The following is a 25911-nucleotide window of genomic DNA, read 5'->3' as shown; positions in this document are numbered from 1 at the left end:
GACAGGTCCATACATTTAAGGAACTATACCTGAGAAAGTTGTTGTAGGGCTCTGTACTCTATTTTGTTCAGCCACTGTTCCAAACCCTCCAAATGCTTCTTCCTACAAGTAAGAAAGGAAAAATCAAAATTCTGTGACAAAGCAATTTTTGTAATGGTAAAATAAAGGGAAGAAAAAGCAGTTGGTTAACAAAAATGTACAGCTTCCACCTTGGTGCATAAAAGTCAGTTGGCCTAGATGTGCAACACTTGAGTCATTTTTGAACTGTCATTCATATGAAAACCAAAACTTTAAGGTCATAATGATGTGCTCAATCTCACTTTCACCTGCTGGCTTACTCTGCCGCTCTCATGTTTCTATGGTTTTTAGGAAGACATGTCTGCAGTTGGAGAATAGCTTAAACCACAACAGACAGTTTGAATTGCAAACATCCCAATCCTAGTGGGTGACTAACCCACTGCACTGCATTCCTGTTTCCTAAAGGAAATGCACAAGTGGTTGGTCATAAATACACAGCTAGATAGACAGTCAGAGTAAACACACAATAGAAATAGAGAGCTATTCTATAGTCATGAAAAAAGTCCTGTGAGGCTATAATGCTAATGACAAATCAACATATGGCCTTTCCATTGCTGGGGCAAAAAATGTGGAGCATGGCTGTTGGAGAACACTGTTTTTATGTAAAATGTCTCTATATCTCAGATAGACCATTATTATGCTGCATTAAACAGCATCACCACAAACACTGTACCCAATCATTTATCAAATAAACAGGTATGGTATTTTAGTCCAATTTTAACAAAACAGACTAAGTGAAATGCCCTTGTCCTGTGAAAAGCGTAACTACTTTCAACATTTTTCACCTCACACTCCATGAGATGAAAAGCACAACTGTGTCATATGCACCATGAGTCCCATTCAATAATGCCACTAAATGAATGAGCAACTTAGGGAATACATGTTTAAAATAAACCCAAGGAATTATCACCCGCTGCACTGATACATCACTTAATGAAATTATTGACTTAAACATATTCTCTTAATTTTGGTGCTGTAAATATAATATAGTGTATACACAGACTGTACATCAATCCTTCCTCTCATGCCTTAGTAAAACCTTGATATGTCTTTAGAAATGACTATGATATGAGTAACATCTTCAGAATCCTATGTTTGCCACTACTTCTTATATTCAGTGTGTTTAAGAGTGGAGGTGAGTATGTCATTTTATCATGTTTATTTATAGCAGCGTGTAGGGATGCACTTGAGGTCTCATTGGCCCAGTTTGTAGAGCAGCTGCTGCAATCCAAGTTTAGTCCAGAAAAATGTGTGCATATGACGACATGCAAACTGCTTTGCATCCATTAAGAGATACACACATCACAATGTGAATAACTGTTACCTACATGTGTGTGTAACATACACAGTGTGGAAAAAGTACATCTTTCATCTGTTGTGCATATAAACAAACAACAATAACAGACAGTCAATACTGCTGTTAATCCTGGCACCCAATGCTAATCTGAGCATCCTCCGCTCTTCATAGTGCATTCGAGCATCTTTTTCTTCTTATGCTTCTTTCCCTGCTTCTATCCTCACTCCCCACACTAATACCAGCATCCTCTCCTCTTTGAGCAGGCTGCTGCTCTTGGTTGGTGAGCTGAGGGGGGCGGAGTACCAACGGACGGCTCCGACTTGCTGTGATAGAGTGAGTAGTAGGCAATGACATCACAGCACGCTTTTCTAGAGGCAAGTGCATAAGGCGGACTGCGCAGATTTATATACTTCTGCATGTGCACATGTACCTCTGATTCTGTTAGCTGCACACGTACACGTTTAGAAAGAGAGATTAAAAAAAAAAAAAAAAAAAAAACACTCCACCTGTGCATGAACTGCACAGCAAGATGTAAACAAGCAGATCATAGGAATGAGGATGCGGGGGAAGGGAGTACAGGCAAGACAAGCAAACGAACAAGAGCGAGGAATGGAGGTCTGTGGGTGGAGGGAGAGAAAAAAAAAAAAAAAAAACATGAGACAGGAAGCAGCACCTTGACCACATGCACCATCAACAACAGAGGGGAGCACGGTTGTCTCCCAGGAGGATTAAGGATGAAAGGGGTTTGGGGTTTCAACATGCTCATGCAAATGCTTTGCCAATTCCTAGTCTAAACAGCCCTCCTACACACGACAAGCCTCCTCCTTACTCCTGCTCTCTTCATGTTCCCAAACACATATTCTGTCACTCACTCATTGTACGCTCACTGACTTCCCACCCTCTGGCTGATGAGCGCTGAGCAGCAGCATGTTAAACACAAGGCACACAATGAGCAGGCATAGAGGTAACTTCAGGAAGTAAACAAAACCTGTAGTAGACCAGCAAGATAAAGTTTACATACCACCTGGCAAGAGATTAAAAGGTTACCAGAAAACCATATTTTATGCCTTTTATATAAAGGATGTTTTATTATTATTAATTGTAATTTTATATAACACAACTGTTCAATTGTTTTGTCCTCAATGACATCATTAAATCCTGAGCAGTTTTACTTCCAGCTGGCCTGTCACATCTCATCCAACAAATCGATGCTTAAACTAGTTGATAAGAAATCCCTAATCATAAAGGAAAGAAACCGACCGATTCATTGCGGAAACATGATTATGTTCAGGAGGTGCAAGGGACTGTCCCCGATGGTTATGAGACGGATGTGAATATGGTTTGAGGTCTTCTTTGTATCGTTTTGAGAGCATTTCTGCCTGTCAAGAGAGCTAATGGGACTTTTATTATGTTTCAAAATAGCATTTAGAAGAAATCAAACTGATTAAAGACACTGACAAGACAATGAACTGCAGATTATGGACTAGTTTCCCAGGCAAGGATAAAGCACAATTATTCCTTACATTACAACTGCTTTTCTTATTTTGAACTGGTTACTCTACTATAAAATACCAGAATATGAATAACACAATTACTTTTCATCACCCCTTAGTCCACATTATTGACTGTGTGAGTGTACAACTTTTAAGCCTGAAGTTGCTAATAAAAGCATCACCCATCACAAAAAAGTCATAATCAGTCAACTGTAACAAAATTATTTAGAACTACGGCAAACTACAATACTTACTCATATTTAGATAGTTATCCATATATTTAGCATTGTAAAAAGTAAGAGTGCGTAGGTTGGGAGTTGTAACGGTGTACAAAGGCTAGACTTGGGTTCATCTCACATTGTGAATGCTTCCTGAGGCAGCTTCAGAGAAAAGCCTTTCAATGTCATCAGTTTAAAATGCGCAATGACCCTTTAAATAATTGACACTGCTGTTGTGTGTAACCGGCAAACACTGTATGCTCCTTTCGAACGCCACCTTGACAACACCCAACACTGCAAAATCAGTTACCAGGTGCTGCAGCTACCAAAACCGATCGCTGCCAACAAGAGCTTGCCAGAAAGGATGTCACTGTCTGTACACTCAATATCAGCAAGCTCAAAAATCACGGTTTCATAACAGGTTAATTCTCAAGTTACTATTATACAGTATTAAACCGTACCCTACGCCCTGCACTACTTTACACAGACTGCATATTAAGATGAAGTTACTACCATACCACCCACCACATGTGGCAAATGGTATCACAGAGACTCTATGAACTCATACCATTATAAATAAACTAATATTCCTGTGTAACTCTGACAAATATCCACTTAAGTAAATGCAGGTAAAGATTTAAGAAACCATTTGAAACATATGCAGTTTAAATACGCAGAGAGCAGCTATCACATGGAGTTGACTCTTCTGTGCTTAAGAGAGTGTACAAAGTAATGGCTTTAGAGCGTTTGGAGCTCTTTTTCAAAAAGAGTGTCATCAAGCATGGTGATGGTCCTCAGTGGTGTGTCTTTAATGGCATTTGAAAAACAATAAAGGCCTACGGCACAAACGAATAAACTAAAACAGGTCCTAGATTTCATTGTCAGTTTTACAGTTATGTAAAAGATATGTAATGAAACCCAAGAACCTACAGAACACCTCTGTATATTACTCTCCTACACATTACAAAGGATGCAAAATTAAAAAAGGCTTTAAAATGTATTACTCATCAACATTATGAGCACACCTCACTAACAAATGCTTAATAAAGGAGAGCGACAGGAATGTCACTCAAACTCAGATGAGGGATGTTAAATAGATGTGTAAACTAATTTTCAGGTTAGGACCCTGTCACTTTGATAAAGTAATTCCTCCCTACTATAAAAAAATCTAACACATTCCAGGAAGCTTTCCTCTTGGATTTACTGAGCACACACTATGTCTCATCCCTTCCTGGAAAGTAAACTGATGATGAGCTCATACTTCTATATGTCCGTCTGATGACACATCTCTTCACAAAGGCCACTGAGGAATTCCAACAATCGCTCCATCAAATACAATGAAATGTACAAAGCGTCAATTACAGTATAAGTGAAGGACATTTAGGTTAAAGATCCACTCTTAGTGACTGATTAGAACAACAGCGGAAATTACAGTGGTAATGCTTTGTGACCTCTGACAGTCCCAAGCAAAAGGTGGATGTTTGTTTTTTCAAGTGTCCAAACACTAAGTGCAATAGTTTCACATATGCTCGACAACGCACACACACACACCAAAACAAACACTTTTCAAGGTAAAGTGTTTTCCTATACCTCACACGAAAGGAGATGAAGAAGACAGTAGGTGGACAAAGACAAACAGACCGAGGGGCACGTGTGTATGGTGTCCCCCCCACCCCCACACACACATTAACAGCACCCACAGAAACACATCCCATCCCACCCACCCCAACCGGCAGCATGAATTGAAGTTCTAATCAAAATAAAGACAAAGAAGGCACGCCTATTCCTGAGTGCAGTGAGGGACATAAAGTCTGAGGGACACCCCTACTAACACACACACACACACACACACACGCACACACGCACACACACACACACACACACACACACACACACACACACACACACACACACACACAAAGAGTAAGAAAGACGACACAATTGCTGCCTTTCTCTCAGTCAGGCAACTCCTAAAGCAGAGGTGAAAGCTCCTTGCCCGCCTGCTGTAGCAGAATAAAGCCATGGATGGGAGGGTCTGTGACTAATTCTCCTCCCAGTGTTGTCCCGTTGGGAGGAGGGGGGGGGTCGCCCTGCACCCTTTGATATCCCTGCCTGCGCTCTTTCAGCCGCCTGCACTTTGTGAGAGCTAGAATAAAAGCAGACACAAAGCTTCCTGCTCCAATCCACACGCTGTCTCGGGGATGGGTAAGGGTGGGGGGTTCCATTTAAATAGGCCAAACACCTGCTGGACTGAAGCCCCTTCCGCTCAAACACACCATTTCTCTCAAACCAGTGAGGCAAAGACACATTTGGGTTGAAATACATCTATTCAGCAACACTTTTGTATGAATGATTAAACATTGGTAATAATATGTGAGTAGAATGAATGTAGCAGAAGGCAAAATATAATGAATCAAGAGCAAAAAATTATGCAGTCTTAGGTGGACAGTGAGGTTGTGAGATTGGATCTGATGCTATTGGGGGTGGGGGGGTGGGGGGTGATAAGGTCACACATTTACAAAAAAAAAAAAAAAAGTCAACACACTGCACTCTGCACAAAAACAAGCAATGGCAATTTAGCCGGATCAAGAAAATGAATACCCTACAAATATACAAAAGCTAACAAATGCCTTCATTTGGACAGCAACAGCCGACAAGCACCCTTTTGAGCCAGTCCAATAGGCTTAGTAATCCATTCCAAAGTGGCAGCTGTCAGAAGAAAAGTTGTTCTGCCTCTCAGACGAGGCTGTGTGTGTCTGAAGAGGATTTGGGTTTTTCTGCCTGGATGGAGGAAGGAGGGGTGGCCAAGTGTCCGGCTGGCGCTCTGTTCAGGGTCGCCCTGTGAGCTCAGCAGGCTGCAGTGAGCCTGAACAATCCTGCCCCGGTCTGGCCAAACAGACACTGAACTGCTTCTCAATAAAATCACCATGCTGTGTCCGCAACTTCCATAGGTTTCAGGTTCCATGGGGATTTAACGATCCAGTCTGTCTCACCACATCCCAAATACTCCTATTCATTCATTCACTGGAGTAGGGGAAGGAGGGACTTCTTGTTACCTCAAACGCTGTTCATCAGAGTAACAATGACACTTCACATAAAGTTACTGTATCTCCAAAATATTTTAAAGCTGTGATGTAAAGCATTAGTGTAGGTTAAAAAAAAAATTCAAGGAAATCACTGTGCTAGGGCCACAATATTAATCTCTTGCACTGGGAAGTCAACCACAGAGCATCTTAAATACTCTCACCCTTTGTCTGCCTTTCATAGTGGGGATGGAAGGAGTTAAAACAGCTTAAAAAGCCACCTGAGCACAAAACTGAAATTTCAAGCAAAGCTATTTCTATATCAAGCATTGCTTGGAAGAAGAAATGTACTTCAAAAATCAATTAAAGCGCCATGATTTTTCCATATAATTACAGTTCAATATGGACTGAATAGTTCAAACTGTCTCCACACATCTAAAACACTACGCTGAATTGTTAGAGAGGGTCTCAACATTTGCTTTAAAAAGTGATCTGCTCACTAAGATGCTCATTCAAACACAATTCAAGTTTCTCTAGATGATCATAAAATTAAGTTGTTAAAATAATTCAGGAAATATCTCCCAATATTCTACAAAACCTGACTGCAACAGTATACACACTGTTATGTTCAAATATATACATGTATGAAAACCCAAGCAAGTTTCCAGTAGAGGGTAATAAACTATACAGATAAAAATGTAACTTGTATATATGCAAATACTGCTGGGCTTCAACCAAATAAGTATTCCGTCTGTGCTCGGACTAGAAGCACAGGAGCTGGTGGTAAACATCCCCACACGGTGTACTCCCACTGCAATGAACGCATGCTGCTCATCATGAAGGAGGAAGATGGTAGTTCGCTAAGGCGAACACACCCCCACATCACACGGTCCGTCGAGAAGGGGCTCGTTGTTATTGTAGTCAGCCCTGCATGCGCACTGTCACTGCCAAGTCTCGTCTCTCTGACAAATCGCAGTGAATTCAAACACCAAACCCTGTCGATGTGCTCTTATTAGCACTTCGACGCTGAGTAGACTGGTTCTGATATGGTACTGTGATATCAGACGTCACCTCCGAGCGTTATAAACACGGTATTATTTTGGTACTAGCCTCGCCGTGGCTGTGTAGAGAAGGGGAAAACATGTCCACCTCCCATTTTCCTATGCATCAGCAATAGCCCCGATGGCTAGCGTGGCGTAGTGCGTAGCATGGTAGCTGTCCTAGCTTACCACAGCAAAACAGCAATGGAAATTATTTAGTTATGTGTGTGTGTGTGTGTTGGCTCCTCCAACTTCAGCTACCACGCTACCTGGCGATATGCTGATCGACGGCAAACACAGCAACCTCCCGAGTAAAACCTGCAACTTTAACGTTGCTTACGACTGGACGATAATGGTGTAGTTTTAGCTCTGACATGTAGACAGTTAGCCTGCGAGCTAACCAATCAGCTCTGTTAGCCAAGCCTCGCCTCGCCGCCAGCAGCTGTAAATACTGAGCTATCCAGAAGGCAAAGCTTGTCTAAAGGAAACCTGGAGCCTAAAAAAGATGATTAGTGAACAACCTTATCTCGGAGAGGTTGCTAAGTTCACGTTAGCTAACGTCAGTTATAAACCACAACTCTCGCCTGCTTCAAGTTGACATGTCTTGTTTTCAAACACATTAGCTACATGCTAATGCTATTACACGTCGCTATGGCAAACAGCGGTCTTTAAATACTGTTAGCTGTCGTAAATTAACATCAACCACAAGAGAGGACGCTAACTTTTACCGTGCGTGGATGAATCGTTATATTAATTTGAAGGAAACCTGTCCGGCGCTGAAGGCTAATGTCAAGCAGCTAACTAGTAAACCAGTTGTAAGGGCTTAGTTACGCAGGCTAACTAAGTTAGTCGCTAAATGGGTCGGAACATCTGCTGCGGGTCAAGTACAGTGTGTGTTGTAGCTAACTGTAATGTTTTGGTCGGGCTAGCAGACTAGGGTTAGCACCAGTCCATCCAAACTGTGTGGATGTGCCGCAGCTGGTCCTCTCTCTCCGCGGAGGGGAAGAAAACTTTCCAGTGGAGACGATAGTGGGTCCACAAATCTGGCGACCTTTTGGTGTTTGTGTTGTTCCGTGGCTAAAGTCGACGTTATTACACGTTACTGTGGAGTTTAAGGCCACACAGCCAACTCAAAGTTGACTGAGCATCCTGGCAATGACAAGTTTGCCCGTTTAAAGACGGTTAACGTCTGGGCACCGAGTGACCGCTAGCTCTCCATCTGAAGCCCCAAGAACCGTCTCTCCAGGTGGACCGAGCCTTGCAGCCGTCCAGCCCGAGTTCCCGGGTTACCCGTCCCGTGCTTACCTCCCCGCTGCTCGAGTCGCTCGATTCCCCCAAAACATGCCGAAATTTCTGCAGGTTGCTCCCGATAACCGAAGAGACCTGTAGTGCAGCGTCAAACCCGTGTCCGAGCCCAGCTGCGTTGGGGTGGGCTCCCGAGACACTCCGCAACGAGGCAGTAACCCTGATTCGGCCCGCTCTCCTCCCGGTACCGGAGTTGCTGCTCCCTCCGGGCCGAGCGGGAAACCGCCACCGACAGCTGTGCGCCATTTTACACTCTGCCTGTCTGCCCTGCGATCGGAGATACCTCGGTGGGCGGAACCCTAACCCAGCACTCACATAAACAAGCCCTAGCACGGCGCTCCGCTCCCAATGGCCGACACAGACTTATGCAGGTTGCGGGGCGGAACTAAAGAAACCCCGACAATGCATTTCCTCAGCGGCCCTATTCAGGCTCTGCATGGCTGAACCCAAATCAGGTTCCGGGGCTTTGCCCGCGAAAGGAGCGTCGCACTTGAATCTCAAGGATGGACCAGGTCGTCAGTTTTCAATGCAGTTTGTGAAACAAGGAAAGTGATTTGGTATAAGCTGAGAAAGTAAGGCAGCGGATAGTTGGAGTTATTTGTATTTGTATATAAGACTAACCGCTTTTTATTATAGAAATGACTTATTATTACTTATTACTTACCCTTTAAAACTGCTGTGTGAAACACAATTCCCGTGAACTAACTCTTAAGAAAAATAAAACATACCTGACTGCACAGATGCTCACAAGTCTTTTTTTTTTTTTTTGTCCAAGTCTCAAGTCTCTTATGGTTGAAATCAGCATTATATCATCTCCTAACTGCACTGATGTATCTAAGGACTTCACAGCTTGTACTGTATCATCATCACTAGGTTAGTTATCTGGTAGCATACAGTATCAGCATTAACTAGTTTGGTTTCATCAGCATGAAGACAACAGTCCTCAGCTCAGGGATGCTGGGACTATTTTTTGAGACAGGGTGAAGTTGAACACACAAAGCTTTGATTTTACAATATAAAAAATTGTACAGTAGCTGTTAAAGCTTAAGAGTAAGACTTGGGTGCTGAGTACAAGAGATTATTGAATTAGAAAAATATATTAAATACTGAATTTAAACATTTGTAAGACTACTAGGAGGGACTAGTAACTTCTATGCCCCAGCTGCAAAATCAGGTGAATGATGTACTTAAACTATTTAGTGAATTTCATTCCATATCTGTAATATTTTCTTTACCATCTTAGCACTAACAAGTTAACTCTGAATGCACGCCCAGTTTGTGGAGTCAAGGTATCTGCTTGACACATCATGTCTGTGAACCTGTGACATATTTTTCACAGTCAAATCACAGTTGGGAATAACATTCAGCTCAGCAGGCATTTCCTTAATTTTGATGCACTAAAAATTTAAAAAAAGTAAAATAAAGATTGTTCACAGATCCCAAATGTGGAGTCCAAGTCCAGACCAAGCAGGCTGAGTGACAATACAGACTGGCCAAAAACTTTGGCACACACTGCAGCTAAAACCTCTGGAAATCTGATGAACATTTTTAAGTCAGTTTAAGCACTTAAGCATTGAAGAGATACATTTTTAAGCATTTGCAAATACTGTATGTCACAAATGTAAAATCTGATGTACTTTCTTTGTAAATAAAATGATACACTATTATAACAAAAGTCCATTTGATCAGATCCTAGGATGATGTTTTCGTTTGTCATAATTTTCCCCTTTGATTTGCCTGCACACGTAAATACTGGTAAATAAATACATAATCTGCATGGATATTTAGACGTCTATTCTCCTGTTGTTCTTTTGTTTCTTTGGAGTTATTTTGTATTAATCTAATTATGACGCATCATGAAATCTGTCATATTTTTGAAAGACTATATAACAGTGTTTTACATAATGCACACTAGTTTTATTTCATAATCATACTACACACCCAAAATAAAGATTTCACAATTACAATCAAAACAAAAATACTGAACAATAATTTCACCCATGTAACCCAGGTGGCAGATTTTCAACATACTACATGAGGGCATGCCAACAAATACATAATATTTCTGTCACATTTTGCCATTTTAGACAACCACACTCAACTTAGAATCAAAATCCTTTAATTCAAAACGCTACTTATGATCTCTCCCACAACCTCCAATATGCCACAAAGAAACAAAGTCATAATTATTTCTCCTAAAAATATGAAACAAGTCAAGGGTTGACCTCGCCAACATTTACACCAAGGCTCTTGGTTTTAGGCACTAAAGCTGCTGATCAAGTTTGCCCATGTGTTATTACACCATGCTTGCATACATCTGTTATATTATGTTGTTAAATATGTACTGCCAATCAAAATGATTGAACACTCAGAAATATGAGGAACTGATATAATTGTAAAAATTGTGAAAATTCCATTAAGGAAAATGACACGAAGCCTATTTTGTAAGGTCAAGGTTTTGTGAGACAATGTAAGTTTGGAAACATCAACCCGAGATGCCATTAATGTGATTTAAAGATGAGGGATAAATAAAGCAACAAATTTAGAAAACCATCATGCATTATTGAAACTAGACATTGTGGATATAAAATGGGTTCTGTGATGGACTGGTGACCTGTCTTTCACCCAATAGAGGGTGCTGGGATAGGCTCCTGCAGATCCCTGTGACCCTGGTTAGGAAGAAGCAGGTATAGATAATAAATGGATGGATGAATATAAAATGAAACATGAATCTGCAGCTGTAAGGCTCAGTTTCCACCTCAGATTTATCAAATTGGATTTTGGTGAATTGTTTGGCAGGAATTTGACAAGATTCCTAGCACAGCCACCATCTTTTCCCAGTTTGAAAATCTTCAATGATCAATAGCAGTCTTATGAGGGCTCATCAGCACACCATGATAAGCTAAACATGTTAACATCCCAGCTTTAGATGTTTTGTGATAATAGAACCTAGGCTGAAACCCAAGGCTGAAATGTTTCCCATGCCTTTGTCTTTATTGCACTTTTTGGTTTCATTATCATCAGTGAGTGTCTTAAAGAGTGCTCCACTAAAGACCCAACACTTGCCTCCATTCACATTATTGATGCATTTATTCTAATATACTGTATCAGGTCCTTATGTTCACAGCAATATATTGGCAAAAATTACTAGGAAAGAAGGAAGGAAGGAAGGAAATCAATGCTTTGCTATGTTTTTGGGTAGAATTAATTTTCTGTGTGGTTGTGAATGTGTGTGTGCATATTACATCCTAAAATGTAGTACTTAATTCAAATTAAAAGAATTACTGCTTACTGCTGTATAGTAATGAATGTTTTAATCCTTAGATCCAACAAATTATCAATGCATAAGTTCTCAGATTCTAATAAGGTCTTTAATTAGTGCTTGATTAAACTTGTGCACTTGAAGATCCGAAGACCTTTATCCATGTGAAAATGTAGATGAGTGTAAAACAAATGCACAGTACGGTTTTATAGAGGTCTTATTACAGTGAAAGATTCAGAGTATCTCCAAGTAAAACTACACTCAGTAAAATAAAAGTCATACACAACTGAATTCGGTTTTACTTAGGCTTTACTTTTAATCGCTGATTTTATTTACAATACTGCTTGCGTTGTAAGCAAAAGTGCTAAAATAAGGATGTTCAAGAAGTTTGAAAGGCAGTGTATGATGTACTCTTCATGAGGGTGAAATCAAGTTAATGTTATGAATGATTCCATCCATGTTCTGCCTTGTAGGTTCCCAAAAATACCTACCCTTGCGGCATAAATCCATATTTTAGCCAGCTGGTCAAGAGCACATTAAACAAGTCCTGTTGAAACCGGTACTTCTGGTCATAGTTCTGACTGTAGCAATAACTAATTAATATATCTCGTTCAGTAGGAGAGGACCAAAGGTCGTATAACCCTACTAATGTTTACCATAGGGCGTCAGGAGGAGTTACACAGCTACTGTACATGGATTTTGAAGTTGTCACCAGCTGGTGAACTACAGTTTGCATGGACTGTTGCCACAGAGAGAGCCTGCGGAGCATGAAGGATGCATGAAAAGTCTAATGCAATGATAATCAGACCAGAGGTGTGAAGAAATCCACAGAAGCAAGGACACTATGGATTAGCCAAAAAGCAGAGGATCACAGAAGATGTGGGCCAGGAAAGAAAACGAGGATGCAGTTAATGTTTGTCACAGTGAAAGGTCAAGGCTAGCCACTGGGTCCCAGCTGAAGCCTCTCCTGCTTATGCTTATCCAGCCACTGTAAGATCTGCTGTTTGAGTTCCTCATTTGGCCTGATCTGGTCCATGGTTAGAGGACTGCGGTTGAAAGGGTCTGTCTGGTCACTGCAAGGTGGATGTAATTAAAACAGTGTTACTTATTTGACGCATCTACACATGTTGCTCCTCAGTTTTTGATTCTTCAGTAACAGCAATTAATCAAATGTTAGAACAAAGACACAGATATTGCTGCAGGACAATTTCTGACCATTCCAAATCAAAAGAACTGAATCGATACAAATGTTGAGACCTGGATAATATTTTAACTAGAGTAAATTTCAGGGATTTGTAGGAAATGACGAACCTAAGGAGATGTCTTGCAATAGTTGAGCGATCTACTGTTACATTGGAAGAAGGGAGAAGAACAGGATCCAGCATCAGGGTTGACATGATGGGGTCCAAAAACTCATCTGGAGCATCTGAATATGTCTCCTCTTCCTGCTGCTGTCTGTCTGCATAAGACTGAACAAGAAACACAGTAGCAACAACACAACCCATTTAGTTTTTTCCTACAAAACCTGACTACTGTACAGATTTGTAAGATAAGATAAATACTTATGACAAATCAATATAATTATTTATGGCAAAAAGATTTTCCAAGTCAAATTATACCTTTACTTTATCAGCAAGAAGTCCAAAAGCAACAATCATGTCCCCAGGTTTGTTGATCTTCTTTAGCACCCTAAGTGTCTGAGAGAAAAGGGTGGGAGAGTACGATCGTCCATCTTTTGGGACAGTAGCACAGAAATCCTCTTCATCACTGGCAAAGACAAACAACAAAACTTACTGTTCCCTTACTGTGTTTCTCTTCCTCCAAAGAATATGGCATCAATAAAAGAGTTAAAAAAACATTACAACCAGCACAGACTACAGTATTTTAGTTAATTGGTTTCTTTTGTTTGCAACCCTGGCATGTATTCACTTTGCAAAAGAGGAGATGAACAATATACCCCATGTTCAGGTAGATGGTGCAGATGTCAGAAACAAGTTGCTGTGGCTTGAAGTCAAATTCACTGAAGTCCTTGACTTTCAGGGCACCCATCTTAGGACCCACGAGGTGCTGCAGGAAGTAGTTCAGCATAGAGATGATCCTCTCAGCCAGAAAGGGGTGTACAAAAATGCCCTTGATCTCTGGGAAGGAAAACAGTAAAAGATAAAAAAAAAAAAAAAAAAAAAAACACTGGATGAATGAAGAAAATGCGTCATCAATACACACGTAATAGGAAACAACAAGAATCACATGTAACATTCTTGTCTGCCTGACCTGAGGTGAGGAAGGCCAGTGTGCCGATTGTCTCATTGGACATGATGTTGTGGAAGCGTCCCAGCTGTCCAAACATTTGCAGGCTTGACTCCTTCTCTCGTCGGGCATCAGGGGCCAGGCCTTCCCACTCCCCACGGTCCCGCTCCAGCTGCAGTATCTTGATTTTGCTCAGGTACTTTGAGAAAAAGATGTTCTTGTGTGAATTTTAAGGTACTGTGGTCACGAAAAAAAGTGACAGAATTTGACAAAACCTAAGTCAAACATTTTTCTATGGAATAAAACAAAACTGCATAAATGAGACAACTGCCAACAGCTAATAGTCACAGATATATAGTAATGTGACATGAATGTGAAAAAAATGGCTAAATTATTTGCTACGCATTAAATATCATAAAATCAAAATGTATCACAGACTCACCTGAATAGCCTCATCCAAAAGGAAAATGGCATCATTCATTAGTAAATTGAGGAACCTGAGGAACAAAGGGGGGTTCATGGCTTCCAAGTTCTCAGATGCATAGTCTGCCAAATGCTGAAACAAATAACGTCACATAAAAAAATAAATAATGTACTTCCAGGATCAATCTGGTGAATATCTTCATGTATATATAATCACTTGGAAGTAAACCATGTCTTCTTACTCCCTCCCACCCGCTTTTATTCAAGGGATTAAAGCATTAAAATAAAAGAAGATTAAATTTTGGTCAGTTTCGCTGTCCAAGGATGTACTTCTTCATCTTGTCTCCCTCTCCATTCCACACATATCTGCAAATAATCTGGATGTGATGAGATAGTTCATTTGCAGCTCTGTCACCAAAATGAATTCTACCAATAGAAGCTGCCTCATCATAAAGTCCATAATACAACTCACAGTCAAAAAAAAAAAATTGAACACACTTCCAACACAAATATTAAAACAATACTTGTATTTTTCTTATACTACCATCCTGTCAATGTTGATCTAATACCAATATTGTTACACAGAAGATCAACAGTATGTAATCTGAACACCAATTTATGGACTTAATATGACTTCAGTAATGAGTGAAGCTTCAGGTTAGAATAAAGATATTAAAGAGTTTAAAGAGTCTAGCTACTGGGATATAAAGCACACAAGATAATAAATAAACCTCAGCTTCTTGCTGTAAAGTAAAAAAACATCACACCATCTTTATTTTTGAAAAGTTTACTTACATGAAAAAACACAGACACTAGTTTCTTATTACCTTGATACTTTCTCTATAGTTATCTTTGCCCCACATGTGCTTGAGGATGGGATACATGGGTCTCCTGTAGTTGAATTTCTGTTCAAACTGATGAGGATCACCTGAAAAAAAAGAGAGGATAAGATGCCTCCCTGCTACTGTAGTGCTATTTTGTTACTACTACTTGTTTTCAGTTAATCTAGCTTTGCTCCTTATCTCACTCAGCAGGGCACAAACAGGTGTGCACAGACTATGCATTATTACCCTATAACTAGCACTAGGAAGTCAAAACCTATGAGGAACGCATCTGCTTCACCTGTGAATTCAATGTCTACAAACACAGTGATGAGGGCCTCGGCCAGTTGAGGTGCATGTCTGTAGGAGCAGAACACCGTGTCTCGCTGGAACCCGATTGGCTGAGCAGCACCAGGCGCCACCGGCTCCAGGTGAGGCATCACTGCCTCTAAGACCTCGGCAAGCTTTGCTCTTAAGTGTGGGTTCTTCATCCTATGGGAGATACAGAATAGCAGAAAAAATTAAGTCACGTAAAAATTTTATTCCTCAAAATTCTTCCTTTCAGTTCATCAGACTGCTGACATAATTTCATTTGATTATTGAGTACCATACCTTTCCACATTTCCCATGAAGACAGTGATAAAGTTAAGAATGTGTTCCAGGTTTTCTGCAGAGGTCTCCAAAACACTGTCTGCAAATCGCCTCAGAAAGATGAAAAAATCTCCCAAGTTCTCTGCAAAAAACTCTAACAAACATACAGAAGCCACACATTACACGACTATTCTGTTTAGGAATGTGCAGTATTAGTAAATGACTAACCACTACTTTTCCATGCACAGCAACAGTAACAAGTTTTAATTGTATTTAACCTGCAGTTAGGTACAATATTTAAAGGTCAGGTCCAAATGTATTTGTATTTCACTTAACCTGAGCCTGAACCCTGTGGGGTTAGTCTGACAATCAAGGCTACAGTTGGGCTCCCTGCTCAGAGTAATGTAGTGGAAGGTCAAACTTACCTGGTACATAGCAGAGCATAGTATTCTCTAGGGAGGGCAGGGGAAAACTGAGTGCTACATGTTCAGGCCCCTGGTTTCCCATACCAAGCTGAACCAGCAGAGCAGCTGTGGAAGCTTGGAAATTAAGGCAGCTTTGCAGCATAGCAGGCTGTGTAGTGGCAGCTTTGGTTGACAAATAAACAATCATCAGACGTTCAAACTGCTCCAGGAGCTGCTCTGACATTGGGTTGCCTGTTCGCTGGGCCTCCTGCCATGTCACCTGGAGCCGGTGGAGAGACTGGTTCATCTTTACCATCTGCTCATGGAGTCTGTACATGCACAGGCAAATGGACACAAACAGAACAATACAATTTAATGCTGACATATGGTGCAAACATGAAGAAACTACAATTGTGTACAATACAACTGTGCACCTGTGGAAGCCAAGATGCAGAGTAAGTTGTGTGAGGATAAGGTTTTCTGTCAACAGGCTGTAGGACTGTGCAGACTCCACAGACTGCTGAGGGTGCACTGGGATCAGACACGTCTCCTTGTCGAGACCTAGAATAAGAGATGGTATCATATAATTATGAAATTCAGTGTATACTCAGAAAAGCCCACTGCTTTTTAAACAACTGCTGATAAAAACTACAATAAACCCACTTGTGAAAGCAAAACAAAAACCTGAGCTGCTGCATTAATATTGACATACAGTGGGTACGGAAAGTATTCAGACCCCTTTAAATTTTTCACTCTTTGTGTCATTGCAGCCATTTGCCAAAATCAAAAAAGTTCATTTTATTTCTCATTAATGTACACTCAGCACCCCATCTTGACAGAAAAAAAACAGAAAAGTAGAAATTTTTGCAAATTTATTAAAAAAGAAAAACTGAAATATCACATGGTCATAAGTATTCAGACCCTTTGCAGTGACACTCATATTTAACTCACATGCTGTCCATTTCTTCTGATCCTCCTTGAGATGGTTCTGCTCCTTCATTGGAGTCCAGCTGTGTTTAATTAAACTGATTGGACTTGATTAGGAAAGGCACACACCTGTCTATATAAGACCTTACAGCTCACAGTGCATGTCAGAGCAAATGAGAATCATGAGGTCGAAGGAAAACTGCCCAAGGAGCTCAGAGACAGAATTGTGGCAAGGCACAGATCTGGCCAAGATTACAAAATAATTTCTGCAGCACTCAAGGTTCCTAAGAGCACCGTGGCCTCCATAATCCTCAAATGGAAAAAGTTTGGGATGACCAGAACTCTTCCTAGACCTGGCCGTCCAGCCAAACTGAGCAATAGTGGGAGAAGAGCCTTGGTGAGAGAGGTAAAGAAGAACCCAAAGATCACTGTGGCTGAGCTCCAGAGATGCAGTAGGGAGATGGGAGAAAGTTCCACAAAGTCAACTATCACTGCAGCCCTCCACCAGTCGGGGCTTTATGGCAGAGTGGAGCGACGGAAGCCTCTCCTCAGTGCAAGACACATGAAAGCCCGCATAGAGTTTGCCAAAAAACACATGAAGGACTCCCAGACTATGAGAAATAAGATTCTCTGGTCTGATGAGACCAAGATTGAACTTTTTGGCGTTAATTCTAAGCGGTATGTGTGGAGAAAACCAGGCACTGCTCATCACCTGCCCAATACAATCCCTACAGTGAAACATGGTGGTGGGAGCATCATGTTGTGGGGGGGTTTCAGCTGCAGGGACAGGACGACTGGTTGCAATTGGAGGAAAGATGAATGTGGCCAAGTACAGAGATATCCTGGAAGAAAACCTCTTCCAGAGTGCTCAGGACCTCAGACTGAGCCAAAGGTTCACCTTTCAACAGGACAATGACCCTAAGCACACAGCTAAAATAACAAAGGAGTGGCTTCGGAACAACTCTGTGACCGTTCTTGACTGGCCCAGCCAGAGCCCTGACCTAAACCCAATTGAGCATCTCTGGAGAGACCTGAAAATGGCTGTCCACCAACGTTCACCATCCAACCTGACAGAACTGGAGAGGATCTGCAAGGAAGAATGACAGAGGATCCCCAAATCCAGGTGTGAAAAACTTGTTGCATCATTCCCAAGAAGACTCATGGCTGTACTAGCTCAAAAGGGTGCTTCTACTCAATACTGAGCACAGGGTCTGAATACTTACGACCATGTGATATTTCAGTTTTTCTTTTTTAATAAATTTGCAAAAATTTCTACATTTCTGTTTTTTTCTGTCAAGATGGGGTGCTGAGTGTACATTAATGAGAAATAAAATGAACTTTTTTGATTTTGGCAAATGGCTGCAGTGACACAAAGAGTGAAAAATTTAAAGGGGTCTGAATACTTTCCGTACCCACTGTATCTTAACGTATTTAGAATGGTAAATGGGGTTACTGGCACTCGTTTCCACATATATTAACCTCTTGCGTGCACATTGCGATTCCGCCTCTCTTCTTCGCTTAGTTCTTTGAGGGCACAATAGGTGGGGTTAAAGGTCAGCAGTTTGGGTGAACGTGGCCGGCAGAAGGGCTGGCACAGCTTTAGCAGAGCTCCACCAAGGTTTAAGAAGAATGCATCTGAAGCGTACATCTGGAAAAAGATCTCTGGCATCTGATTAGCCCATATCTTAGCTCGACCAGAATTAGCCTGCAGACAGCTGCCCAACCAAGAGAGCAGCAGGTGGCGCGTCTCACCAGATCGCTGGAGCAGGTTTTTCAAGATCTGGTGCAGTTTGTCATGAAACTGGCCCATAAACTGCAACACGAAGGGTGTAAAGATAATTAGCCCTGTTGTATTGTATGGTTTTAACACAAAAATGCCGACAAAATAACAGTCTGTTTACCTGGTGGATGTTGGCCTCCTGGACTCTTGTCTCCTGGGCGCTGGAACGGGAAGGGTTCAGAAAGTAGCCATGTCCCTCCACCACACCTGGAGTTTTTAACAGGCAGGAGATATTCAGTACTGCTCCTAGTAGGCTCTTCTGGTACTGCAACCCATTCGCTGGGTCTTTGGGTTGAATGTGGTCTACTAATACCTAGGAAAACACAAAACAACAAAAACTATTGGAAGGATTTGAAAAGTTAGGGCCCTGAAATGACAAACATATAGGTAACACTGTGAAATGCTAGTGATTTTGATCACGGAATAAATATAGAGAATTATTTCTTTGTATTGGTTGGTACTGGAGGTGGATGGATAGATGGGTGAACAGACAAAGATATAGAATAATGACTAAATTACAGACCAAATACAATAGAAAAATATAAATATAGTAAGATAACATAATACCGTTAGCAGTGAGCAGGAAAATTGCCTGTTGTTGTCAAGAGTTAGAGTTAGAGTAACATTTGCAAATGTTACTCTAATGTTACTCTAACATAACATTTGTAATGTCTGTGTGTGTCTCCTGACCTTGGCAATATCTTTATGGTGGCTGAAATAGAGAAGAACATCTAGGTAGGAGTAGAGGAGGGGCTGGCAGAGATCCAAGTCTTTAACGCGCCCATGGAAGATATCAAACACTGGTACTATCACCTCCTCAAAGGTACGCACCTCCTGGTCAGAGAACAGGCCAGCAATGACCTCTTCCACAAACTCAACCACCTCCTCTGGCCCTGAAACACAGTGCCTTTGTAAGCAGAGAAAACCACAGGGAATGTTTTTGCTGAAAACAAGTGCAGACAACAGTAAAAGTGTGAGGAAGGGGGATAAAGCAAGAACACAAGAATGATCAGTACAAAACAGGCCCAATCCTGAACCTACGTGCTCCACTGAAACCTTCCAGCAGCAGGTCCAGAAGCTGTTCGTAGACATTCTGGCTAATGTAGATCTCCGGGGTGAGCAGAACTGTCCGTGTGTTAGAAACTGTCAGGTTCTTGCAGCGAACAGCAAATGACAGCAACTTTTCTGGTACCTTCGTCACCTGGTGCACAGAAAAGTCGCTGAATTATGAAGGAGTGTGGGTTATTTTTACACTTCAATTACCAAGAATAGCCTCTTGACAGTTGGCGATCTCTAAAAATAGTTCCATTAAAATTCTACAACTACAGTCAAGCAGGAAAAAAACTCGCACCTCTTCTTTGGCTCTCTGATAACAAGCATAAAGGTAAGGGATGGCACATTTCTCGCCAGCATCACGGTCAGCAGACAGGTTAACAGCGCTGCATGACGTCATGTAGATGAGGTGGTTACCTGGCTCTAGCAGCAGCAGTCGGTTAAACAGAGCCTGGTGGACAAATCACACACAACACATGTTAAACATTTGCCACAACTGCCTACTCACATCCAACTTCCAAATTTGTCTGACAGATTCTAAATTTGACTGGGTGCCCATGGCATTGCTTTAAGGTCGGCATTTCTACAGAAATTACACCAAACAATTTGACGCTTATTGAGAGAAGAGAAACAAAACGCAGCAACAAAGGAGTGATGACATAAGAACAGGTTGTAGAAATTTGACCTGCTCAATGTTGTCCATGTCCAGCCAGTCCTGTCCATCCAGATCTGCAGCCATCTCCTCCAGGTACACACAGCGAGGAGGGATCCCATTACCCCCTCGCAGACTAGGGTCACCTTGGGGTGAAAATAAAACCAGGGTCAATAAAACAAAGTCTATTCAAATCCTCTTGCACATAGAAACCAATGACGCAGGATCACTGCATTATAATTGAGAAATAAATAAACAGCCTAACCTAGAATAAATAAGACACCTGGGGTTTGTATTTACTTATTTCTAGACTGAGGTGACAGTGGGATTTATTAAAAGGCTCCTGTGTGAAAACAGCCAGCATTTCCTGAACACCATGACTCATCCTTAGGTCACCTCATTGCTGGAGAGACTCAGAGCCAACTCAGTGAGACTTCACAGTGAACAAGGCCTTTGTTTTGTGCTGGAAGGGTGATGAGTCATTGTTACTTACGAGAAATTTTAAATTCGACTTTGAAGACGGTCCGCGCCATAAATCAACACCACTAAGACTGTGCTATACGTTTACATCATCAGGCAGTCATCTGTCTGTTGTAGCGAATTTTAATATATAAATGTATTGAACATGAAGGTTTATTATGTCTAATTTATGAATTCTGTATATCATAAACCATCTTAATGATTTGGGGCACCAGATCCTTTTTTGGTGGTTCAACCAGTCAATTAATTCACCTTAAAGGATATCGGTCTACAATCTGAGGGAGAGTTCTCCTGATTCAGTGACGTATTTACTGTGTGAAATAACATTAATGATACCAGTCGCAGTTGTCTTTTTAAGATTTATTCAGCTATTTACAATATTTACACAGGGGGAAATGAAGGTAGAACTGGTCAGAGGAATTAGCTGAATTAACGAATAAAACATAAGAGTCTAACAGTAGGTTGTTTGCAGTGGTGGAAAAGAAATCTTGAAATTAATTTCTGTTATGTGTTTGAGTCTGAGGTCTAAACATATTTTAGGAAGAAGCTCTAGTAATTATGGAGATTAGTGTGAGAAAACCAGCGCAGCCACAGGTTACTTGTTTGTCCTCGGGTTTACTGAGGCTCGGTCCATTGGTCTGCGGGCTGGTCCGACTGCAGTCTGCCGGCGGGAGTAGGAGAGAGTAGGCGTTCCCCGGAGTCTTAGCCTGAGTCCGTTCGTCGTCTTTCTTGCTCTCCGTCTGGCCACTGCAGGGTCATCTCATGGAGTTGGTTGATGTGAGATGGTCAGCTGGAGGACAGCCACACACAGGGAGAATGTCTTCGTTCCTCCTCTGCTGGGCAGTAAAACAATCTCTACTTCATGGTTCTCCTGTAGGTCTCTTTCTGAGAGTCTTTCTCCTCAGAGCAAGAGGATCTTGAGAGTCTGGACATCTCTTAACTTTCTCTGAATCTGTCTGGAACTTTGTCCATTTCTGTTCTCTTCGGGGTGTTCAGTTCCACAGAGTTCATTTCCAAGAGTTAATTCTCAAGTCTGCTTCAAGTTCCAGTTCTGGTTAGGTTCTTGTTCTTTTTCTCAGTTTGGGTGTGTCTGTCTGTGTAATGTATTTTTGTGTCTTGCCACGCTGGGCGGGGGAATCCATGCCTCATTGTGCATAACACAATGTGACTGGTCCAGAAAGTGCTGCATATTTGGTTCAGTCTCCTTACTGTGATGGACAGTCTCACTAATCTCTGTGAATCAAGATATCACCCTATTCTTTAAGTGCTGTGTGTTTTAAGACTGATTCCTAAGATGGAAACAACAATTTCTTTTTCCACCCAGCAAAGTTTAAACACATGAAAAATTTATGTCACACTGTAGTCTGACAATGATGCTCTGTAGGTCTGGTCACACATGTTACATTTTTATCAACCAAAGCAGGACTATAAGGACAGGATATGAAGACCAGTTCAAGTCATTGTATAGTTTTCAGGTCTTGCCTAAAAAGTAAATAGTCTTAACGTATTTGTGGCAGGAGGTGAGCAGGGGGAGTCTGTTCGTTAAGAGGGGTTCTCTTTGTGAGGGCCATTGGCCTGCTCTTTGTCAAAAGGGAGTCTTGACATTGCAGTACCTGTACCATCCCCGGTTGTTTACCTTAGTGGGTCACAGTGTTTCATAGTCATAAATTGTCAGATGATATCACTCCTGCCTCACTCAGGAACGTGACCATATTCTCCTGCCTTTGGTTCGCTACACTGTCTAATGTCCCTTTCAGATAGTATTAAGAATTTTGGGTCAAGTAAAAGGGTCACGGATTATCTGACATTGCTACCTCTTCTCACACTCACATCAATCATAGAAAACAGGTTATTACGATAACTACAGTCGCTACTGCTTAACCATAAAATCCATAGCTACAAAAAGGTAAACTATTGTACATATTCTCTGTAGTTATTAATGTGAAAAACAGTAAGGCGAATACAGACGCAGCGACGAGTAAGGGACTACAGTTGTTGAAATGGGTTGTGTAAACAGCAGGGACTGTGACCTCTGATGAGAGTCAAATGCATGTGTTTTACTGTATTTACTGGACTATAAGCAGCATATGGGCATGCAGTCATAAAAAGTTTACTTTTTAAAACACATATGTAAAGAGTTTGAGGGTTCTTCGCAGTATCTTAGCTGTTCCTAGCACTTCGCTCTTCTGAACTGAGAGCTCTGATGATGTTCCTGGGATCTGTTGAAGCCACACTCCCAGTTTAGGGGTCACAACCCCGAGGTTACCGGGGGGGCCACTGTTGCCTTCACCTTTCACATCTTTTCTAGCTGTTCTTTCAGCCCCTGGTATTTCTCAGGCTTCTCATGTTCCTTCTTTCTGATGTTGCTATCACTTGGGATTGCTATATCTACCACTACAGCTTTCTTCTGCTGTTTGTCCACCACTACTATGTCCAGTTGGTTAGCCATCACCTTATATATGTTATATATATATCTCATATATATATATCTGTCTAGGTTACAGGCAGCAGTGTAATCATTTTATTCCTTTTACTTACTGTTGTCCAGTGTGATGAGAAATATTCGCTGGATCATGTGATTGACATTGAGCTGTTCACACAGCTCCTGTCGAGACCGGAAGGAGCGGCTGATCTCCGCCACTGAGTCGTCATTGTCGTCAACACTGTCAGACACAGAGTTTTCTGACTCTGACTGGCTCTCTCCTGAGTCCTCCACTGTGATACCAGATGCCAAGAGTAATTATGAAATCCATGTGAACAAAGTGAAGCCAGATGTTATATGACTTACACTATGTATGCTGATGCTTCTCTAAAGTGAGCAGGTATACTTGCTTTAACTACACATTTGCATCATGGCTTCCTCACATATCCTGGGTTTCTTGCAAGTATTGATTGTGCACATCCTCAGAAATTAACACATGACCAGTGCGGGCAGGAAGTAAAGTTACCAGCAGTAACTCATAGGTCTTGTCTGGTTAACACACCAACTATGATGTCACTGCTGCCGTTTTCTATGCCCTAACAATAACAATACTGTAACATACTCAAGGGTCGCCATGAATTCTGTTAATCTTGTGCATTCAAAGTAAGATATTCCATTTTCTGTCACCTGTGTATATACAATTATGCTATCGTCACATCTGTCGTCTACACATATGTAGTGGTAAAAAGCAAGTATTCCAGCAGCTTAACACCATCACTATATTATATGTATATTTCAGGGGAGGACTGCAGAGCACCTGATAATTACTCACATGGTGGTTCAGTAGACTTTTGCTGTGGTTTCTGGTCTGATGCAAACTGTTTGGCATCAGCCAGTGAACTGAAGAGGGCAGCGAAGGGGTTACAGGAGATGTTCTGGTTGTTGTTGCCCTGGTCAGTCATCTCACTGAGACTCAACTCTCACTCCATCCAAGATCTCAGCCTAGAACCCCAACACAAACACAACAAAGAAGTGCTGAGGGGACAAGACCACAAGAACCAAGGATGGGATTAGCGAGCGTGTACAGTTTTGGTAACGCGACAACATTTAACACCAAGACAAGTATTGGCATCGGGTCGTGGCTTTGGTATCGCGACAACACTAACTGTCATCGCTGTTTACTAATGGTCACCTTAACGTTGTATGTCGTCAGGTCAGTTCACCGTAACAGGAGCGATAATAACGCACCATAAGTAAAACAGATGACTCTTCACTGAGCTAGTTTTCCAGCTAACCATATCAAAGGTGTCGGTAATATCACGATAGTCAAATTAAAAGGCAGGAACTTGACGATAGTTAGCTAAATAGCGGTTAGCAAGTAGCACTGACCGTCCTAACGCTCTACCACACCAAGCTAAGCTGTCACGAAGTCAAGTATTTCAAGTATTAGCAACCTAAATAAAGTGTGCCAGCGATAAAAAGTGCTGTCGTACCTGTCTGGCGGGAATAAAAGCGTATTTTTGATTTTTCTTCTACGAGACCAGGGACACTTCCTCAGTAAACAAATTGTACACGTCATCAAAATGAGCCCGAGTGTCTGCGCCGCAGAGTAAACATGAAAATACGATGGAAACTATTTAATCAAGTATATTCTCTAACAGTAATATAAATAAAGTGCATTTATGCAACTAATAATAACTGTATGCATTAATGTGTACGTCAACACATGTCTAATTTGACCCACGATTACACAAGTACTAAAAAGTATAAATATTTGTAGAAATAATTAAGGTTTTTACGATTATTATGAAAATAAAGCTGAACAATATTGCTATACGATCAATAGATCAGATATATGCAAAAATATATTTAATCATTTCTGAGCCCAATGTTACATGCACAGGATTTAGTGAATTAACTTTAACAAAAATAATATTTTAACACCTGCTTTCTTTCCTTTTTGTACAAAATGTGTTGGAGATCAGTTTTCAAGTCCTCACCTTGGTTTTAGTGAGTGGTAGTGGTAGTGTCTGCCCACCATCAGCAGAGGGCAGCTGCAGACTGCATTTGGGACTGTCCATCACAGAGTCAAGGTTTAGGTTTGAGGATGTTTGAGGATCAATGGGTGTTTGTTCTTTATCTATTTTTAATAGTCTTTTGTAATTTCAGAAAATGGCACATAAAACTTGCCCCTCTTCAATAATCATATCTTTTTCTTCATACTGACCCTTATGTATTATTTATATGTTATTTGTTTCGAATTTGCTTTGTAGGTTCTAGATAATAATCTAGTTCTTTACTTAATAAAACTCATATATTTCCCCATATGACGTAGGCCTGACACCATTTTTTATCCTGTTCCCATTTAACACAGCACCTTCAGAGTAGATTCAGC

The 25911-nt window shown here is 41.2% G+C and overlaps 2 protein-coding genes across 6 annotated transcripts in view; both read right to left on the bottom strand.

Annotated features, from left to right (window-relative positions):
• kmt2a (lysine (K)-specific methyltransferase 2A) overlaps positions 1-8792 on the bottom strand; it is a 31701-nt gene extending 22909 nt beyond the window's left edge. For 2 of the 3 annotated variants that reach the window (XM_026316824.2, XM_026316843.2), the window contains exons 1-2: positions 8455-8792; positions 30-102 (exon numbers count right to left, since the gene is read on the bottom strand). In XM_026316824.2, the coding sequence (XP_026172609.1) occupies positions 30-102; positions 8455-8700 (319 nt within the window). In that variant the 5' untranslated portion in view covers positions 8701-8792. The remainder of the gene's footprint in view (positions 1-29; positions 103-8454) is intronic. The other variant, XM_026316834.2, reaches the window with a different exon arrangement.
• A 3215-nt stretch (positions 8793-12007) lies between these two features.
• Positions 12008-25220, bottom strand: ube4a (ubiquitination factor E4A (UFD2 homolog, yeast)). 3 transcript variants are annotated; one of them, XM_026331439.1, is made up of 20 exons: positions 25010-25220; positions 24349-24565; positions 23633-23809; positions 20648-20760; positions 20261-20413; positions 19951-20110; positions 19600-19802; positions 19031-19222; positions 18609-18942; positions 16637-16763; positions 16224-16531; positions 15820-15952; positions 15509-15699; positions 15214-15314; positions 14406-14519; positions 13988-14162; positions 13674-13854; positions 13336-13483; positions 13028-13185; positions 12008-12789 (listed from the first exon to the last, which is right to left on the bottom strand). In XM_026331439.1, the coding sequence occupies exons 2-20, from the start codon at positions 24476-24478 to the stop codon at positions 12654-12656; spliced, it is 3234 nt and encodes a 1077-aa protein (XP_026187224.1). In that variant the 5' UTR covers positions 24479-24565; positions 25010-25220; the 3' UTR covers positions 12008-12653. The 3 variants fall into 3 exon arrangements, with proteins under 3 accessions (XP_026187224.1, XP_026187213.1, XP_026187232.1); XM_026331428.1 differs by having other exon boundaries at positions 24349-24518; positions 25010-25219; XM_026331447.1 differs by having other exon boundaries at positions 24349-24551; positions 25010-25110.
• Positions 25221-25911: the final 691 nt, after the last annotated feature.

The sequence above is a fragment of the Mastacembelus armatus genome, chromosome 13 (genome assembly GCF_900324485.2).
Source record: "Mastacembelus armatus chromosome 13, fMasArm1.2, whole genome shotgun sequence".
In the NCBI taxonomy this organism is placed as follows: domain Eukaryota; kingdom Metazoa; phylum Chordata; class Actinopteri; order Synbranchiformes; family Mastacembelidae; genus Mastacembelus; species Mastacembelus armatus.
The sequence above is the reverse complement of the archived record's forward strand: the minus strand, read 5'-3'. Positions and strand labels throughout refer to the sequence as shown.